Below are 20,033 nucleotides of genomic sequence, written 5' to 3'. Positions count from 1 at the left end.
ACATCCGGTAGCTCCCAAGGAAAACGCTTAGAGGAAAATGTGGTGATGTATGGTAAATAATACCACAGGCGGCCCAAGCTCCAGCTGTGGGATTATCATCTTGCGAAATAAGAGTCATGGCGAAATTATAAGAGTTTGTATGGGAATATTTACGACCGCTCTTGGGAAGGAAAAAATCAGTCAAATTCTCAATAAAAATAATCACCTTACTTCCACAGTACATCGCTTGTTATCTGACCGCTTACTATGTTGAAAAGAACCCATTTTAGCGAGTTATCCATTTCTAGGTTTATTGCATAAGATCGGGCGTTCGGAAATGGAGTGTGCAGCCTTAGGCTTCTCTTATGATTTTGCCATGACTCTGATTTATTTTGCAAGATGATCATCTCACAGCTGGAGTTTGGGCCGCCTGTGATAATACAAGGACTGTGGTACCAAACATAGGCCATACAAAAGACACTGTGCTACATTTTAAGTCTTCTGAGATTTACAGGATGAAAATTGCCGACATGGCGAGTATAAAGCTTAGAATGATATTTTGTTAGGTAAGAATATGGACAGATGTAGGTAAAGAAGATTGAAATGACCGGGTTGAAAACGTTTGTCAAACAAAATAGAATGGAAACATATATCAAAGCATGCGTGATGTGACCTTTAGTACGGTATCTCTGTGAAGCATGGCACCGGAGGGAAAGGGGCAAGGATGGGGGGGGGGGTGGGTGGAAAGGAGAATGTGGGGGTCTGAATCTTTCTAGATTTACACCTCCTGTGATTAAGCAAATCTATTACGTCGTCCCCCAAATTTGAGATTCATGTAACTTCACAAACGTTCATGTCTGACAATCCAAGAAGTTTCTCAGGGTAAGATTGGTATTTAAGCTGCCTTAAACATAATTCTAAAAGATCTCACAGAGTAACGAATGCTGATGATTTATTTTGACGAATTGTATATTGTACTCGCCCAGCTTTGAAGTTTATAAAAATGTTGTCTTAATCTTAGCCAAAGGATAATTTTGCAATTCAAAGCAATTTTACTCGACATTTCAATGACAAATCGTTGAATCGTTACTAAAGCATTCATGTTTTTTTTTCCTTTCATTAAATCTTAGCCCATCTCTTGAAATAAATTCAGCTTTGAGCTGTCCCATTTTTTCGTTTAACCTCTCCATGGTCTCAAAATAGGATAATCGGTTAAATATATTATCAACAAATTTACGATACCGATAGTTTTATCGTGGTTTTGCCTTTTGAGCGCAGCTCCGTGTTACAAGAAATTGGGTCGAGACGTGTGTTGCACCAAGGGTGAAAACGGGCCTTTAAGACAGAACACATCTTTATTTTCCGCTCAGTAGCTTCGTATTACAAGCTAATGTCAGTAAATAAGCAAGAGAACTATTTTCTCTCGCAGTAGGCTATGAATTTAAAGTGTTTCTGCACTTATATCAGAAACAAGAGGGTAAAATTAATTCTTTAAAACAAACATGAAGCAAACTAGACGTAAAATGAAAACCTAAAATAAATGAAAATCAGGCTCATAAACTCCTTGCTTTATTCAACGCATGCGCAAGGATCGGGGATCCCCTGATGTCCTGTAAACTAAAAAAAGTCTAACAGTGATATCCTAATCCATGATTCACGTAAATTTTCTTTCTTTGAGCTAAACAAAGCATTAACTTTTTCAATCTGCACACGAATAATTAAGAAAAAAGTAAATTCATGGTCCTTGAATGAATAAACTAAAAAACTCTAGCCTTCGAAAAAAGTCTAAATTGATTCTAAAATTAGCACAGCATAATACAATAGAAAAATGAATTGATAAATTCAATGCGATTAAGCAATCGAGGTTCAGAACGGTCTAATGAGAGATTTTGTTTACCGTTCCACAACTGTCTACTATCCATAGCATTGAATTATCGGAACCTAATATTGCTATTGGCCATAAATGTTGTTTACTAAATTTTTTTTTCTGTGCGTGCACAGCCGATTAGTCTTTACGAGCGCACAGCTTAGTTCTGTAGCCTCTCCTTACTTAAGATTATTTCGAGTAACTAAATTACTGTCGTCTAAACATTAAACAAGGTTTTTCGCGGCTATAGACACCACTGAGCTAACCGATTAGTCTTTACGGGCGCACAGCTTATTTCTGTTGCCTATCCCAACTTAAGTTTATTTCGAATAACTGAATTACTGTCGTCTATCCAACAAACAAGGTTCTTCGCAGCTGTAAACACTACTGAACTAGTAGTTGAAATAAGAACTGAAAAAAATTCAGGCCCGTGCGGGATTTGAACCCATGACTTCTGCGATACCGGTGCAGCGCTCTACCGCAGAGGTCATGGGTTAAAATCCCCTACGAGCCTAAAATTTTTTTCATATCTTATTTCAACTACTAGTTCAGTAGTGCTTATAGCTGCGAGGATCTCTTATATTCGTTTCTTCACCGCACTGCACATATATGATTTTCATATATCTACAATCATTATTTAAACAAGGTTTTGTTTTGAATTACCTCGTTGTATTTACGTCTTAAGCGAATGTTTGATACTTCTAACATCTATAACAATATTTGCGGCAACACAAAAGGCGATTGTGAAGAAAATGGCCCAGAAACTAATCTTGAGGTACTTTAACAATAAATGTCGATCTTTTTTATGTCCTCTGCCGTTCGTGAAATCCTTCACCAGCGTTACACCTTTCTTCTTGCAAATTTTCTCCACAGTTTCGGCGATTTCTGGCCTACCCACAAAGTAACAGCAAGATTTCTTAGTTGTAGACTTGAGGGCTTTTTCAAAATCTATCCTACCTTTAATGAGCTGAAACTGGCTTTCGGCTGCATTTTCTTCGCTCGTTTCTTCCTCTGGACTGGTGACATAAAAGCGGAAGTTTATGGAAGCAACATTCTTCTCTCTGATCTTTTCCAGGAGTTCGTCTATAGGTTTCCGAAGGAAATGGTACAACGCTTTACAGCGGACTGAGTAGAAGATATCGATCCTCTTCTCTTCTCCTATTTCGTTTCCTCTGAGACGCGCTTCTGTTTTGTGGGCTAGACAGCTCAGAACATCTAATACGTAGCCACAGCCAGACCCGGTTGCGAACAGAACGTAGTGAGAAGGCGAGGGCACGTTTGACACTAGCTGCTGGTACAACTTTGAGACAGATGAGCGATAAGGTCCCCACGTACGGAAAGTGACGTCTCCAGTACTATAGGCGAGCCAATGAGTCCAAGGGAGGCAGAGCTGGTCATCGTCCTCCATAATCGATATCACGAAACCAATGTCCCAGGTTGAATTTTTTGCCATGTTAGCAAAGGTGGTGAAGGGATGAGACCGTTGTGGCGCTATTCCAGTGCTTCCTTTCGGTTGGTGCAGAAGATAGTAAACGTCACCGACAGTATATTTCACGTCTTTGTCGAGTTTGACATACAGAATGACGTAATCTTTACCAATGACTTCTTTTTCAACAATGTGACCGTCGTGGCGTCGATAAAAGTAAATGGAGACCAACCTGTCAACGCACCAGATAATGAGTATTGGAAGGTTGGTAACATGGGCCAGTCCATGAGTGATCTTCCGAATGTTGTCGATAGCGTACCAGATACCGGCAAAGATATGCAGGGCCATTGCCAAAGAGTAGCTTCTTTGATTGGCGTAGTTGGATCTGCTGAGGGGAAAGAAGAAGCAGAAAAGAACGATCATCAGCACAAAACGGTAGATCTCGTCTGAAGTTAGATGAACTCCTTTGTGGTCGTTAAAAGTCCAGCCTTCCACAGCTGCTGGGTCCCAGGGTTTCGTCCAGTTTAAGTGATCCGGAGACGTGCTATAGTTAAAGGTGCTTGGTGGATAATATTTCAGCTCGGTTCCGTCAATTAGGGGTGGTACAAATATTACGAGAACATGGGCAAGGGACGGAACGGCAATCAGGAATATCCCAGCAAAAGTATGCATTCTTGAATGAACCTCGCGGATTCCATCCACAGTGATCCAGTTTGGAGTGACCTCACTGATGAAATTTGGCAAACACCACATCATCGTATAGAACATCAAGTTCTGAGAGGTTATAATCAGTCGAGCAGTGACAGCCCACACCACATTGGTTAAAGTTTCTCCTATGTTGGTTCCCCAGATGCGTTTTGGGAGTTTACCACTTCTTCCGAGCACCACATCACCATTGAATATAAAGTGATCCACGATACACAACGTTGTCACCAGCAGAAACACGGCCCAGACTATAGCTTCGTATGTAATGGAAAATCGCTTCCAACGTTGGCGGACGAGAGAGGTGGTCTTGTTGAAGGTCACCACTTGATCCTCTTGACCGTCAGGAACTTCAATGAAAAATCCAGGTGACTGTTTTGAACTTTCGCCCCTTTTTGAAGGTTGCTCTGTTTCTTCATGGCCGTATTCCACCTCCTTTTAAAATGGAAAATGAAAAAAAACAATAATTAACATGATAAAACTGCGTGTGGTCTGAACGTTACTTCAATGACATGTGCTAGCGAAACGGGTCACTCTTCATCCCACTCAGAAAATGTCTGAGAAGACGTTGTAGAATAAAATATTCTTTTATCTTGATTCATGAATAACGCTTGAATCTTTTTTAGCCCCAGACCTGCGCTACACGAAAAGTTTTTCCTCAAAAAAAGTGCAAGGTTGAAGTCTATTCTGAGCTAAGTTTAACGATAATGTCTCTGGAGATTTAAGACATGATTTTATCACAAACTTTGATGAATCCCTTAGAGAGGTTAAATTCTTTCTTTTTTTTTCCATTCTTGACTTTAAAATCACCGATGCTTGTTTGAAGCTTTTAGTACAAGCGTCTCACCTTTAAATCCTCTTTGCCTTTGCCTGGGGTGCTAAGAGGCTGAAAAACTTTTCTTCCTTGTAATTGTGTGTCATCCATCCCACTGCTTCAGACATATAATATATAAATAAATATTTTCTTATGTGTTTCTTTTTCTTTTAATCTTTACCGTTGGCAATGAATAATGAAATGATCTCCTCTCACTTACAAGTGAACTAAATTTGGAGAAAATCCCAAGAAAGAAGTGGCCTGAAAATATTCATACACCGACAAGATTCGAACCCGTGGCAGCAGGTGCCCAATTAGTATCTAGGGGGAAACTGAGCCCTGCAACTGCATTTTGAGAGGGAAGTAACTCTGTTGATCGATCTGATTTGAAATAGGCACTTAATCAAACTCTCAGAAGACAAATTGTGACGTGAGGGCAGAGACAAAATTTGACGAAATTTTTAAATTTTCTGAGCTTCGGAAATGATCTCCCGATGGCAACAAAAGTTAAGTCAGAGAAAATCCAGAAAACTCTTACCTGTTCGGTAATTGAGAAGGAGAGCTGTCCTTCAGTGATGCTTCCTTATGTGGATCTGTAGGAATATTTTGAGGTAAAGCAGAAGTCTTAGCTTCCAAGAAATGAGGGAGAAGGACCTATTAATGAGGCTATTGCTGCACTGTACTACGATATAACGGAATCTTCCCTTTAACCCTTTAACTCCCAAGATCTCATAAGTGATTCTCCTTACTGTCTGCCAAATGATTCTCATTATGTTAGTTTGGAGAATTTGGTATCGGATCAATCAGTAATCCCACAACTGATATTTTTTTATATTCTCATTACTTGCCTGCATGATATTTTATAAATATAGTAAGGAGAAATTCTATCTCGGTCACTCACGGTATTCAAAGGGTTAAAGTTCATTTATCGTATGTGGTCGGATTTTCAGGGATACGCATTGACTCAACAGGGAGAGCTAAAGAGCGTCTCTCAGGGTCTGCACGGAACGGAAATGCTTCAGCAAAGTTTGAATGCAGATTTGACTCTCTCGGTTACTACCATGTGCATATCATTTGCCAAGTCAGGTCTAACAAAATAAATTACCAGTTTCAGCATCATGGAGGAACTTTGACCAATTGCAGACTTCAGGATTGTCATGATCGCGGTAAAAACTCAGAATTTCTTCCACTTGTTCATCAGTTAGAAGATCCTGAAATGCATCCGTGAAAACTTTTTTGAAATCACTGGGACTGACATTTCCCGTCCTCAGCGGATCATATTCATAGAAATGGTCTTCTGCCTTTAAATGAAAACTGAATATCAGTGGATGATTCACGTCCCGTAACGAACATGTTGAGCATGCGCGCACATTTACCGGAGCACTGCACTGATATCGCTGAGGTCATGGGCTCAAATCCCGTAAAGGTGAGTTTTTTTTCCAGGCGCTATTTTCACTGCTGCTCAGGTAATGTTCATTACTGCGAAGATTGCTTCATAATCACTACTTTATCCGCAGTTCACATGTACAATTTTCATTTATTTACAGTCATTTATACATCAAATGTTGTTACGCACGACAACAGAAGCAATCTCAACACGTCAATTGATCAGTACCACTATAACAAGTTGTTAGGGCATACACCCTCAGCCAACTGGATGTTTGAACCAAGTCAATCACTTTGCTTTTTCGTGCTACTAGACAATAACCACTCCTTTCCGCGTTAATAATGCGTTATTCTGAAATCGAAACACAATGGCTGGTAAACGCGCCTTTCTAGGTATTGCAAAAGACACAGGGAAGACGATCGACAAATAAAGTATTTTTAATTTTAATTTGGCTCTGTTTGCGTCGTTGAACTTTTTCATGCCTTGATCAGGCAATAAACCATTCGAATTTCAATGTTTTTATTTAAAAATGTTAAAATCACTTCGAACGTTTTGTTCAAAGACAATTATTTCTTTCAATCTCGATAAAAAGTACCACAATATTCAACTCAATTTTAAAGCATCTAACGCTGAAAATAAAGCATGATGGAGTCTCTACAATACAGTGTAATCTGGAATTGTCTTACTAATTTTATCCTCTCAGCGTTTCAAAAATTCCGTTGGACGAAAATGTGCCAAAATAGAGAAAGATGTTTTTCGTCTTGTCAACTCAGAAATTTTTCTCTTTGTCCCACGCTCTCCCCAGTCTTTTTTTCTTTGTCCCACGCTCGTGACATGACAAAAAACATCTTTCTCTATTTCTATGCCGAGCTCAAAACTTACCATCTGTCTTATTCTCTTTACAAATCACGGTGTTAAAATGTAGGAAAAGCGTCCGCGAACTTCTCAACTTTTACTCAAGACAGTAATAAATTTATAAATGGCAATGATAATTAGCACAAAAAGTTTCAGAAACTCACCATAACTCCCTTTTCCCGAACAAATTTCCTGACTTTATCCATCAGTTCTTCAAATTGGGAAAACTCTAAACTTGTACAAGACGTTGCCTCCGATGACTGTTGGCTGCAATGAGGTTTTTTTTATTATTTAATCAATTAACATATATATTGAATATTATGATGGACTGGTACATGGACGATTCTGCTATGAGAAGGTCTGCTTTTGGCCATTTTGCGGCTAACGGTTAATTTCTTTCGGTTACGGTTAAAACAAAAATGTTTAAAATAAACTTTTTTTTCACGACTAACAGTTAAAATTTGTCAATTTTTACGCCTAAAGACTATATTTTTTTCCGTGTTAAGGCTAACAGTTAAACCAGTTGAGACCCTCTTCTGATGACAATAGGACTGAAGGACTATTCTTTCGACAAAAAAACGTTTCAACTATTTCCCTAAAACAACGACACTTTTCTTTTATAACTCGGTAAATATATTTCGTTTTCGAATCGTTTATTCTTTAAAGTACAAATTTGCAACGACTGTTATACTAACGTGACTTGCAAGCCAAGCTCGCACTGTTTACACAGAGGAGGAGTCATGGAGTCATTTAACAACAGCGGCGAGTGATGCTTTTTGTAACAAAATTTTGTTTGGTATAGAGGGCCAGCAAAGAGAGATTCCAACAGGACACAAAACAAATAAAAATGAACGAACAAAACAGACAAAAGAAAATGAAACATCTCGGGAATTCTAGATATTGTTCGTGATTTGACAGGAGGGAGGGACATGCCCCTGTGACCAGCCATGTCTGACCATCGATTTCCATGCAGTGTTATACGTTTTTCAGTTTGAATAATAAGTATATTCTATCAAAACTTTTCAAGAAGAGAGTTTTCAAACGAACAATGTATTTTTTCCTTTTTTCATAGCTAGCCGCTCGAAATGGAGTCATTTAACAACAGCGGCGAGTGATACTTTTTGTAGCAAAATTTTTTTTGGTATAGAGGGCCAGCAAAGAGAGATTCCAACAGGACACAAAACAAATAAAAATGAACGAACAAAACAGACAAAAGAAAATGAAACATCTCGGGAATTCTAGATATTGTTCGTGATTTGACGATGTCGTAAATGAGTGCCGATCATGCGAGTCTCATTGAGGTTAACCGATATTTAGCCTTAAGACGGCCTGAAAATTTAGCCGTTAGATTGTTAAAAACGACGAATTTTAACTGATAGTCGTAAAAGAAGTTAACCATAAAAAAAATTCTAATGATTAGAACGAACAAATATATTTACTGTTAACCGCAAAATTGCCAAAATTTTAACCTTTAGCTGTAAAAGCCATCTAGCCATTGAGACCATTGGCTCCAGGCTGCCTACTGTTTATAGAAGAGTGTGTTCACCTTGAAGCGATAACACACGTTAATTGCTCCACTTCATCGTCTCTTGGACGCGAGCATAAGTTTTTTTCTCTAAAGGAAGTCTATCCAACAGCGAGGAGAAAATATCTTTAAAATTTTTTGTGTGATAAACGTGGCTCTTAACTGCTCAGTTCCACACACATCGATAGAGAATGGGAAGCATCTTATTTTGCTGTAATATTCAGTTGTCAGAAGGAATCTCTTTCGTTAAAGGAAAGCGTATCTAGCCATTGAGACCACTGGCCCCAGACTGCCTATTGGTTGTAGAAGAGCGTGTTGACCTTGACGCATTAACACACGTTAATTGCTCCACTTCATCGTCTCTTGGACGCGAGCATAAGTTTTTTTTTGACCTCTCACCTGCATGACACGGCTAAACAATAGCCGCGAAAGAGACTATTCTTCAAGTGAGACACGGGAAAATGACTTCATCTGTTAACTATTAATGTTTCCAAGAATTCGTTTTGTTTTCCATATATCTTAGTAAGGTACATCTTGACAATTTTAGGAATCAATTTTTTTGGAATTTTTGGAATCGAAACTAAGCGTTTACCTATGTAAATCATTTTAGGACGTAAGCAGGGACAATGGTAAGACCAGGAAATTGTTTTTCTACCTTGCAACTTCACTAAAAACATTTTTTTTTTAATTTTATGGCAGTTTTATATCACAAACGTAATTCAGGGTTGTCTTTGCCTTTCCCTCACTTTTTGTAACGATCAGATCCTCGACAGAGGTTTTTTAACTGAGAAGAATATTTGTACACATAGAGCAATCGTTTAAAAAGAGGTATTGGGTCATTTAAGTTGCGTTTGGAAAACACTTTATGTGAGAAGAGTAGTAAACAAAGCGAAGCAAGCTCCTCTGACAGACCCTCAATTTGATTTACGTACGTCAAAATCGAAGTCACATATGCGCTCGAGATGTACTTGAAAACGTAAAAGCGGGTCAAATTACTCAGTCGTAAATCTTACCATCCGTTTTCATGCGGTCATACACCCTTTGCCGTTTGAATCATGAATTTTTCCTCTTCCAACTTTTTCAAGAATGAAGTTTTTAAACAGATTTTCAATTTTTCATTTCAGTAATTGCTTATCACCTCGACGAAATTTGTTGTAGATATCCGTTCTTAACATTACGACTTCAACACGGACAAAGTGTGTAATTTATTAAGAATTCTGGTTTTAATCGACACATGCGCAATGAGGTGCTAGAATTACCTAGGGACACTGGACACCACTAAGTATCCTAGCGACCGATTGCAGATTCATCAAAACAAGTTAACCGGCTTTATCGATCGCAAACCTGTTTTGATCGCATGAGTTAAACGCACAGTTGAATAAAAACGTGATGGCGCTTCCACAAACTGTGGGCTTCAAAGCTGAAGCAGTCGATGAAGAAAGAGTTTGGTGTGCCTGCACTGTTGAAGAAGTAGACGATGATTATGTGATCGCTTCCTTTGACGGCTGGAATGCGGAGTAGAATCGCCGCGTCTGTGATTCACGAGAGATCAGGGATCGAACATTGCTTAATCGGAAAAGAAAGCGAAGAAACCTTTCCCTTCAGCGAACAATGTCTTCGCTTCAAGAAGACCGACTTTTACTTTTAAATATAACCCAAACTTATGTCAACAAAAAGTTCAAATTACGGTTCGCTTCAATTTTAGGCGTAAATTTGCATAATCTTTCATGGACGAAATCTTTATGACTTTCAAAGATCAAAACTGTTTTCTAAAGTACATCTGCTTTATCTTTATCCACTTAGCAAACAAAGCAATTTTTAGGGCAGATCGAATTGGTAGTATAGCATCCATTGTTTGATGAAAAATTAAATAACAATTCATGGTTACTTCCAACAGATGCTTGAACGTGACTTTGCTAAGTTCTACAACATTCGTTGATGGTACAAAGATTCTTTAAAAAAAATTGCATGAGTGGGGCTGCGTAAACGTAATTTTTGCCTGGGAGGGCGGGAGATCAGACGAATAAATGTTCAAAAGTTCAAATGCCCGGGGGTTGCATAAGGCGAGCATTCTAGGCAGCTGTACACGCGCAAACGCAGACTTTGAGATCAAATAATTACTATTTCTTGATCTAGAAACTTAAGCAGGCGATAGTATAGCAAAATAAAATGGCTTCGAATTCACTGGAGACCAGATATACTGATGTGGAGAAGAACCGAAAGAACAGCTACTAGACTCGCCTCTATAGCTTCCTGAGAAATTTCCATACTATTTGGCGAAGAAGCGACACAGATTTACCGAAACTGTCATCACTGAGGAAGCCATGTGACACGGCGAAGGTACAAGGAAATCGTCGATCATGACCATGTGATGAAACAAACACTGAACGCGCTTGCCACTTCAAACTACAAGGAAATTTCACTCGGCATTCATCTTTACAGCGTACATATCTCAAGAAGCTAGAATTTTCGCAACTGTTGAAAATTTTTCTGAACTTTGCATGTTTCGCGATAGTTTTTCTAGTTTTAGTTTTGTTGACAAGGTAGTTGATTATATCAATTTCCATAGTGTTTGTCACTTCGCTTGATTGTTCATACTTGGAAACGATCGATTCTGTAACACATCTTCCTTCGACGGAAGCAACACCCATATACGGTATACTTAAGTAACTGACTTTCTCCATTTCCTCAAAGTTTTCAGCCATTATAGGAACAAACATGGGCTTTGTTGGAATAAGTTGGACATTTTGAATATAAATATACAGTCCTCCTAAGCTTACGATATCTCAATTCTGAAACAAATTAGACTTGGTATTCAATGACCTATCATTGTTCGTGGTAAGCGATGACTAATCCGTTAAAAAAAAAGTTTTTTAAAGAAAATGTCACTTTAAAATTATAGGTCGTCTTAAAAGGAGGTTAAAAAAACGATTTTTTAAAGGTAATGAAGTATAAAATAATTAAATGTGACTAACCTAGAACGGGCTACCTCTCTCGATCTTTTCCCTGTCGTGTTCAAGACAACCACTGAACGAAATGCAACAGAATGTGGAAGTCACTGAATATATATGCAAGAGGGCGGACACGAACAAAATAAATTTGGTCAGGTGAGTATTTATGCTTCAGCGTTTCGGTTACCTCCGGCTTATTGTTGCAATGTAGACAAAATTTAAAAATAGCTTGTTTTTCTGCAATTGAAGAGTCTGATATAATATAGTTATGTGAATGATACACGTTATAAGAGAAATGGTTTTGATTTCGAAGATGAAATTTTTCTTCGAATTGCACTTCCAAGGAGTTCTGGCAATTTCTTAACAATTCCGAAAAATATCTGTATCTGTAAAAATCAACATGAAGTATTTACGGTACTAAGTTGACCGATATGTGACACTTTTCAGTTTACTCAGTAAACTTGACAGGTTGTCAAACCAATGGCTGTCGCCTGAGGTATGTTAGCAATGTCTAGAAGCCAATTGATCCGTTGAAAGTGAAAATAACAGTCCTCCTCTGTCAGTGCTACTCAACAAGACAAAACTCAGTTCTTTCTGAAAATCTTTTTTTAGCGTGATGAGAACAGCTTTGTAAAATGAGTACTCAAGATAGACTGTGTTCGTGATTACAGATAAGAAAGACAACATTCCATTGAAAATTAAATCATGAGACTGAATAATAGAGAAGAACAACAGAACAATGATATAACAGAACAATGATATAACGTCACATCCCCTAATAACACACCAAACTTGTACAAAATTCTCTGAAAGCAATCTTGGAGAGACTTCATTTATCCTTATCTGTTAAACTGATATGAAGAAGAAGAAAAAAGAAGAAACAGCTTAAATTATGCTAAACTTTTGAACCCTCATTACCTTTTGAAGCTTAAATTCACTTATTTACATAATTACTGCACTTCTACAGGGCGGCACTCCTCGAAGAAGAATCAATTGTATATCTTGTTATGTTTTGCGCTAAGATTTCGCGTGGTTAAAAATGAAACCTTAACCCTAACCCTGGATAATGATTTGCGGGCTCACCATAAATTCAAACAACCTAGATGACTAAAAATATGCGATCATAGCTGGATGAAATAAGCTATACGTGAGCTGATTATGAAATAATGAAAACAAAATATCATTAAAACATTTTCCGTGATTTATGAGCGTCAACTGCACCGATTTCAAAGAGTTTTTGTTTCCGTCAAGTTTGATGGGGTAATAACGCCTGCCTTCCTTGAGAGACTTTGAAAAATGTGCTCACAAGGTGTGAAATCTTTTCAGGGAAGTTAGTTCGTGTTGTAATGCGGAGGAATAGAGAATCTTTTAATAGTTTAGCTGTACAGCGGCTTTATGGTTCTGTAGTTGATGCAAGAACGACGAATTTCTATCATGTTCGTTGATATACACTGTACCATCAACCTATAGGTGCTTTCCTAAACCAGCCTTCACGCAACCCGCTCAGTTGAAAAGACGGACGCCGGAAAACATATTATTCATATTTCTAAGTGCATGTAGAAAGCAAGCTCGGAGGTACGCTGACTTCATCAAGAAAACTGCCGAACTAATTTGTATTATGGAAAGATATTGTAAAAAATATTGTAAATTCGTGTGTTCGGCAGTTCCTTTCAACATCAGCAAAGATAAACGTGACTCAGTGAACGTCGAAGAAGCATTTTCCGTTTTAGCGATACGGCCAATGAACCTTGAACTAGGAACTACCAATTTCTGTTTATGCCCAAGTTCATATCCTTCATCAAAATGATTTTGAAATATTAAAATGTCAACGTCTGCATGGTGATAATCAGATCTGATATAGTTGGAACTGATACCCAATGAATCATTTACAGTTCCTTTGTGCTGACGGTATAAAACAAATTTAAATTAAACCATTTTCGACAATAACTTAGAATTATCATATGTAGCATTTATGAGCTATATAGAAATTTCGAACAATAATAATGATTTAGTTTACAAATCATCCCACAGCTGTCAAATTTCGACTAGCCCGGTTTCTCAAATATTGCTTTGATTTTAAATTGTTTTGAACGTCAGGTCATTCTATTTATGGAAGGTAAAAATTGCTAGTTCCTGTTCAGTTAGAGTTATCGACACAAATTGAGTTGTTCCTTAAAGGAACCAGTTTTCGTAATTATAAGACATTTTTTCCTACGTATCTGTATGGTGCAAGGAATAAACACTTATCACCTCTCAAGTTCGAACAACGTTGAAGAATATGGCAAACCCACAACAATGACCTCGTACATCAAGTCTTCCTGTATCTTGGAGAAAAAATTTGAATAAGATGTCTAGAAAAACAATTAATTTTGACCTCTACCAAAAACTTTTGAAAGTGAAACAAATGGTGTTATTGTAAAAAGGAGCAAAAACACTTCAGATCCATTATCTTTCAGTGCTACTGATTTCTTACAAAAGCAAACTTCTTTTCTTTTTTAGAAGGGCAAAATTACATTTTTTACATGCTGTGAAATGTTGTGGGAACCTTCACCTTATTTCTTTTTTTATTTTAACAGTAAATCCGCATAGCTTGAATACCTTTACACCTTGAATACGTAGTTTTGCTTTGTTTAAAACTTTCTGTGGACAAAAGATTTCATGACGCAAAAAAAAATTCCACTTCTGAGCTAACCTCGTAGTCACGATTTCATTTCCCTAACCAGCAGTAGTCACGATTTCATTTCCCTCAGGGAAATGCGCATTTGTGGTGCGCATTGAAATAAAAACGAAACTGCACTCAGTGGAACTGACTCAATTTAGTCGACGCGGAAGTAAACTTAACTTCTATTTCCATCCAAAAAAAGATATAAGTACAGCAACGAAGTGAAAAGGTATGAAGCTGCGAGTGAAAAGAATTGTCTACTTGTTGACGGTGTGAAAAATCACAATGCCTCTAAGTTCTCCCTCATAGCTTCTGGCCCAGTAGAGGTATAATACCGAGGATGATTGAGCTCGACAAATTTCTCAAATTTCATAGTTTCCGTGACGTTGAAATTTTTAGAGTACGGACAACTCTATTAACAGGCTTTGCTCCAGGAGAGCGAGGAATTCGGCAAAACACGCATCTAATCTTTTCGATAAAAGTAAATTAAACAGCAAAAGGAATTGAACAAGTTTAACTTAAATGTTAAATTTCTTTAATTGTTTAGTTTACTTTGAAATAGTCATACTAAATGGAAATAATTCAGAGTCACACGCAATGCCATCGAAGATAAATCTTAGGAACAAGAACTCTTCGATGTCCTTGAAAATATCCAAGTGGCGGTACTTATCATGACATCAAGGGAATTTTATGTATTAAAATAACAAAATACCTTTTCTTCCATAACTCCGTAATCTACGCTGTCGCAATATAGCTCTATTTATCGTACCCATAAAATATATTTTTAAGTCTTCAAAATCAAGCCTCAAAAAGGAAAGCAAAAAGGGAGAACTCGTGCTCAGACCTTATTCAACATCAGGGGAAAAAACCGATTTTTTTGGCAGTTCAGATATGTATTTTTCCTAATTTCAAGACAACTCTACCCAGTTGACAAACCTCGCTAAATGCAGGAGTAAAAAACATTTATTCCATCACTTCCTTGCCTGCATTCAGCAATTTCCATGCAAAAGTATGAAAATGTTTTTGGAAAAATATCTTTCCTTTAGGAAGGTCCTTCACCCTTTTTAAGTTTAAATGGATATTTTTGCGAGAAACACGCAGATTTAAAAATGGATTTTTGTGATTCCCGATTCTTAAAGAGAACTATTATGTTAAAAATACAGCTCACCTTCTCACTCCTCACTTCAGCCGATTGGACTGTTGCTGGAACGGACTGACCCGTGATTTGAGTTAAGAGCTGAGAGATCTTCTGTGATATATGGGCCCGATGCAGAATATGAATTAGTCACCAGATACAAAAATGTAACCCAGAGCTATAATTAGATACCGCGATGCACAAAAAAGGCTTTCAGTGGGCTTTCAGTGGTTGAGACGTTCAAAACAAATCACGAGTTATGGGCAAATATCACGCAAATATCATGAACCAGCTGACGCAAGCAGAGCGCTTAGTTTATAGCTGCAGGGAACCTTTAAGTGTTCAGCTGACAGGAAAGTTCTAAATTTACTGGAGCCCAATACACACGTGCGCGTATAAGCGTTGAGTGCAAAATGTCTTAGCTTTGTAGATCAGCTTAATTTAACGATTGGCATCGCTCCTCATTCATATATTTATGCGACCTAGGGAGGTCTGGGAATAAAACGCTGGTTATTGAAGTGAGGGCCGAATGGTTTTTTGCAAGAACTAATTTATGTCTAAAACTCCAAAACAAGGAGAGCAAAAAAAATTTTTGTGTGGCTTAAAAGCGGGGAATCTCAACCGGACGGATGTGGTGTCGTAAAGGAGGTTGTTGTTTTTTTAGTAACTCACCAAAACAAGTAAAATTTAAATAAGGAAATCAAACGAGATTCTAGCGATGCGATTGATAAAATCGAATAGCAAGCGAGCGCAGAAGGGTCAAGGGAAAAGCGAATGAGAAACGAAAAATGTTGTACTCCCCATTTTTATTACGTATTTCCCCGATTGTCAATACTGCCGGTTATTTGAGGCAGTGGTGGGTAGGGTTGTTATCAGAGAAGCCAGTGCGAGACAAAATAATTAGGAAAAATGACAAGACATCAAACACAAGGCGAAAAATCGTTTTTATTGTTACAATTTGTTGTATACGACCACACAGTTGTATCAGTAGGCTTCACACTGTTCCTCGATGAAATATACAAATTTTCCTATTGTCACTCGGGGCTGTTACTTTAAATAATCCTTGCAAACATAAAAAAATATCCGGAATAGGTAAAGGAAGAGGAAAACTGATGGAGTATTTTAAACTCATACGTTGAATAAAGAAAGATGCTCATCCAGGGTCTAGAGCATGGGACAAAAAAATAACTTTGAGTTCCTTTCGAGAACTCAAACCTCAGAATCTCGGATTATTTGTTCCAGTGAGGTACAGAGAAAGCGTTAATGAGCTGAAAACATAACCTCTCTCTTTAATTAATTAATTCGGCCTTGCTGATACTATCGAAAGGCCTGAGTTCCCTTCAGCTCAGTGTGAAGTACTCCACACGACCGTGAGCTGATGGCCCATGATCATACTTGTTCCACGAACGTCTGGAAATGAATAACATCTTTCGTTACATATACAATTTCATAATATATATACACTAGCGTTCCATAACAGATGCTACGATCTGCAACAGTGCGTGAAGAGGGAAGCCTAACCTAACACTGTGTGGTTATAAACAAAATGAAATTAACCACGCATGAACCCGTCTTGTTGTTGAGATTTGAACGGCTAGAGGATTTTTACTTCTGACAAGTAGAATATTTTCGAGCGTACAGGCTAAATCTTACATTGAAGACTGGCTGAAATGCGTTACGGATGCAGTAGCTAAACAAATTTACAAAGCCGATTTGTAATAACATCGAAAGTACGAAATAGCATACGCTGAAAAAAAAAACTTGATTATGTCTGAAATCAGCATGTCAGCCTACCTGAGAATATTGCAGTATCAAAGTAGTCGTAAATTGTTGGGGCTCAGGCAGCTGAATAGGCGACTACAGATGGTAACTGGCAATCAGTGTTTTAATCGTGATGATGAATTTGAAATTTTGCATTTGTTAATTCCGTACCAGGAAGTGAAATCGCGAACCAAATTAGGCAACCTATACAAAAATATATCTGTATTACAATACAAGGTGGCTGCGGAATGGAAAGATTGTATCGATATTAGCCTCAAATTTCCTTAAGTTGACATTTTTGGAGTTTCAAAACTTGACAGCAAATATGCAATTACGAGTGTCGTTATATTTGTTTTTAAGGAAACAAAGCAACTAGTTGGACGCAGTTTAATTTTCCTTGAACTCATAAATAGCAAACGTTAAGCAACGAGAAGGAGATGAGGAGAATGCACTGGTGACGTTAAGGACACTGGTGGATTTCAAATTACCATTCAAACCACACGAATCATTTTATTTCAACTTCCTGATGGAACGCCGTACAATTGTAATTAACATAATTTATCGTTAAATCGAATCAGTAGGAGACAATAACGACTGAGTCAGTGGAGGAATGCGAGTGGTTTCGACAAATAAAGAATACTAGCCCAAATCTAGAGCTTTAATTTCAAACTTGAGGGAAATTTAATGAAAGAAAGGCATCTGATATGGTATTTTGGGTAGAATCAGTAACGCTTAAAGGCGCCCACGTGGAGGCGTCAGTCAGACATCATTTACGTCTAAGGCTGGAAACCACATACTCAAGATGTGAAGTGAATTCGATTTCGACATAAAAGCTATTTGAAAAGCTGTGATTTATGTTAACACTCCTACATAATCTCTCAGTGTTTTATTAGGTGCCATTTCTTCTTTTATGAGATAGCGCAATACTTTCTTAATCGCTGACTGCACGCTTCATGATTTTTTTTAAGCAGTTATGCTAGGACAAGGGGTTTTTCCCTTGAGATCATGAAGGACATGAAGCAATTAAGGATATTTTTGCATCAAAATATATTTTGCTTTCTCCTCAATCTCAACGAATTGTAGATATAAAAAGGTGTCGTTTCGACCCACCAGACATCAAAATTCATGTGTTTCTATGGGCTAAATTGACAGCAAATCCGACGCACGAGAAATTGCAAATTTCTTGCCTAATTTCGGTGGTGAATCAAAAGACTAAAAATCTTCAACATTCTCAATCAAGTTCGCATTCGCATAATTGCTCCAGTGAAATGTACTCCATTTTTATGAGGGATTTCAGAGCTCGTTCTATGTATAACATTTTGAAAGTGGTAATTTGAAGCACACTTAATGTTACAATCTTTCATTCTACGGTGCTGTAAGCAATTCAAACCATAGAAGGCATCAGAAAACAAACCTTCTCCGCCGTTCCTTACAGAAAAATATTCAATACCTTATACGGATAGCATCAACTACGTGGCGCACGTTTACGACAAAACGAAGCAGGAAGCAAGAATCTTAATCGTGTCAGTCAAGGGAGGTGGCAGATGAATCACTCAACAAGGATCGCGATGTAGGCGCTGTCAGCCCGATATTAGGCGTGGTTTTATTGCTCAAGACGTTTAAAAGTTATCATTCATTTTCAGTGTAAATCCACTCGAGCTATGGCATGATGACGCAAATCATCAACTCGTAAAAGTATTATTGATCACTGATAACTTTAAGTGTTTGCATTAGGATTGACTCGGAGGAAGAGATCGTGTGACGGAAACTAAAACCTCAAAAAAAAAAAAAAAAGAAAGAAAAGAATATAAAGGAACCGCGATGCAAATTTGCAAAAATCTCGACACTTGAACACTTACCATTTTGAAATTAAATAGACGCAGCTCGATGAATTTTTTTCAGTGCGCCGAAAAGAAATTTTTAAACCTGTTTTGGTTTATAAAAGAGAAGGGAGAACCATCGATGCTTTTTATAAACCGGTTTAAACGCCACTTTAAAAACATTATGCGCAAATACGGGAATACGGTTTTACAGAGCACACTCATGATCCAATACCAAAAGCCAAGGTATTTACCACACATGTAAAGCTTAATTTCCACGTCTATCGTGTGTAGAAAACAATCAACATTTTAAAAAATATTGCCTAACAATGTGATGCAGCGACGAGTAAAGGCAGGGACACAAAAGATTAAGTTACAAGATTCTGATCGTCCTTATCTGTTAAACATAGCCTCTTGTGATGAATCAAGTTCTACTTATGAAGTCTGCACGACAGTGTTCCTATTACGCTTGGTAATACCACAGTGTACAAATAAAATGCTAGGAAATATTATGTCTGTTTTTTATTTAATATAGCCATGCGTGAAGGTCGTGTAGGAATGGACACGAAGTAAATTCACACCTCCTGGTCCGACCTGAAAGGGTCAACTAAGCCACTTATGAAATTACAGGCTTTGCATCTCATAGATATGCTTTATTCGGACGTGCTGAGACGATTAGCAGAAAAAAACCCTTGCTTTGTTCGCAAGATTAAGTATTCAAGTCCTACTTGGCTAGAAAATAGAAAGGATTAAGTATTTAACTTCCGTTTGGCTAATAACTAGAAAGCTGTAGCTGTAATCGACGGTCAAATGTTAGCACAGGGAAAGTGGGTTTAACCTGGACTAATTTCACACACCAATCATTGCATATGCTGGAAATATTGGTATACTTTTGGAAAGCAAATACAAAAAGCTCAAGCGTTGATTAAAATGGTAGACAAACAATTTAAGAAAGTTCAATTTTTCATTTTATTATGGAAGCAGGACACCACAGTACAGATCACGATTTTGTGGTTGATACTTTTCACTGCCATACTCAGGAGCCAATGATTATTTATCACCTAGCCGGGGGTTTTCAGGTGGAACGGATCCTGCCCCCTCAATGACTGCCAATGAGGGGGTGGGATCATTAATCCTCCAACGCCCCTC

The 20,033-nt window shown here is 37.9% G+C and overlaps 1 protein-coding gene and 1 long non-coding RNA gene across 3 annotated transcripts; both read right to left on the bottom strand.

Annotated features, from left to right (window-relative positions):
• Positions 1 to 1,315: 1,315 nt before the first annotated feature.
• Positions 1,316 to 11,629, bottom strand: LOC113665403 (uncharacterized). 2 transcript variants are annotated; one of them, XM_089182334.1, is made up of 6 exons: positions 11,531 to 11,629; positions 7,195 to 7,297; positions 5,894 to 6,089; positions 5,327 to 5,381; positions 4,822 to 4,903; positions 1,316 to 4,409 (listed from the first exon to the last, which is right to left on the bottom strand). In XM_089182334.1, the coding sequence occupies exons 2-6, from the start codon at positions 7,234 to 7,236 to the stop codon at positions 2,520 to 2,522; spliced, it is 2,265 nt and encodes a 754-aa protein (XP_089038460.1). In that variant the 5' UTR covers positions 7,237 to 7,297; positions 11,531 to 11,629; the 3' UTR covers positions 1,316 to 2,519. The 2 variants fall into 2 exon arrangements, with proteins under 2 accessions (XP_089038460.1, XP_089038459.1); XM_089182333.1 differs by having other exon boundaries at positions 4,822 to 4,906; positions 11,531 to 11,628.
• A 4,599-nt stretch (positions 11,630 to 16,228) lies between these two features.
• LOC149040348 (uncharacterized) lies at positions 16,229 to 18,657 on the bottom strand. Its single transcript, XR_016179738.1, has 3 exons — positions 18,515 to 18,657; positions 17,098 to 17,268; positions 16,229 to 16,713 (listed from the first exon to the last, which is right to left on the bottom strand). It is a non-coding gene; the product is annotated as an uncharacterized LOC149040348 (long non-coding RNA).
• Positions 18,658 to 20,033: the final 1,376 nt, after the last annotated feature.

The sequence above is a fragment of the Pocillopora damicornis genome, chromosome 9, assembly GCF_964200805.1.
Source record: "Pocillopora damicornis chromosome 9, jaPocDami1.2, whole genome shotgun sequence".
NCBI classification, from domain to species: domain Eukaryota; kingdom Metazoa; phylum Cnidaria; class Anthozoa; order Scleractinia; family Pocilloporidae; genus Pocillopora; species Pocillopora damicornis.
This window is presented reverse-complemented; position numbering and strand designations above follow the sequence as displayed.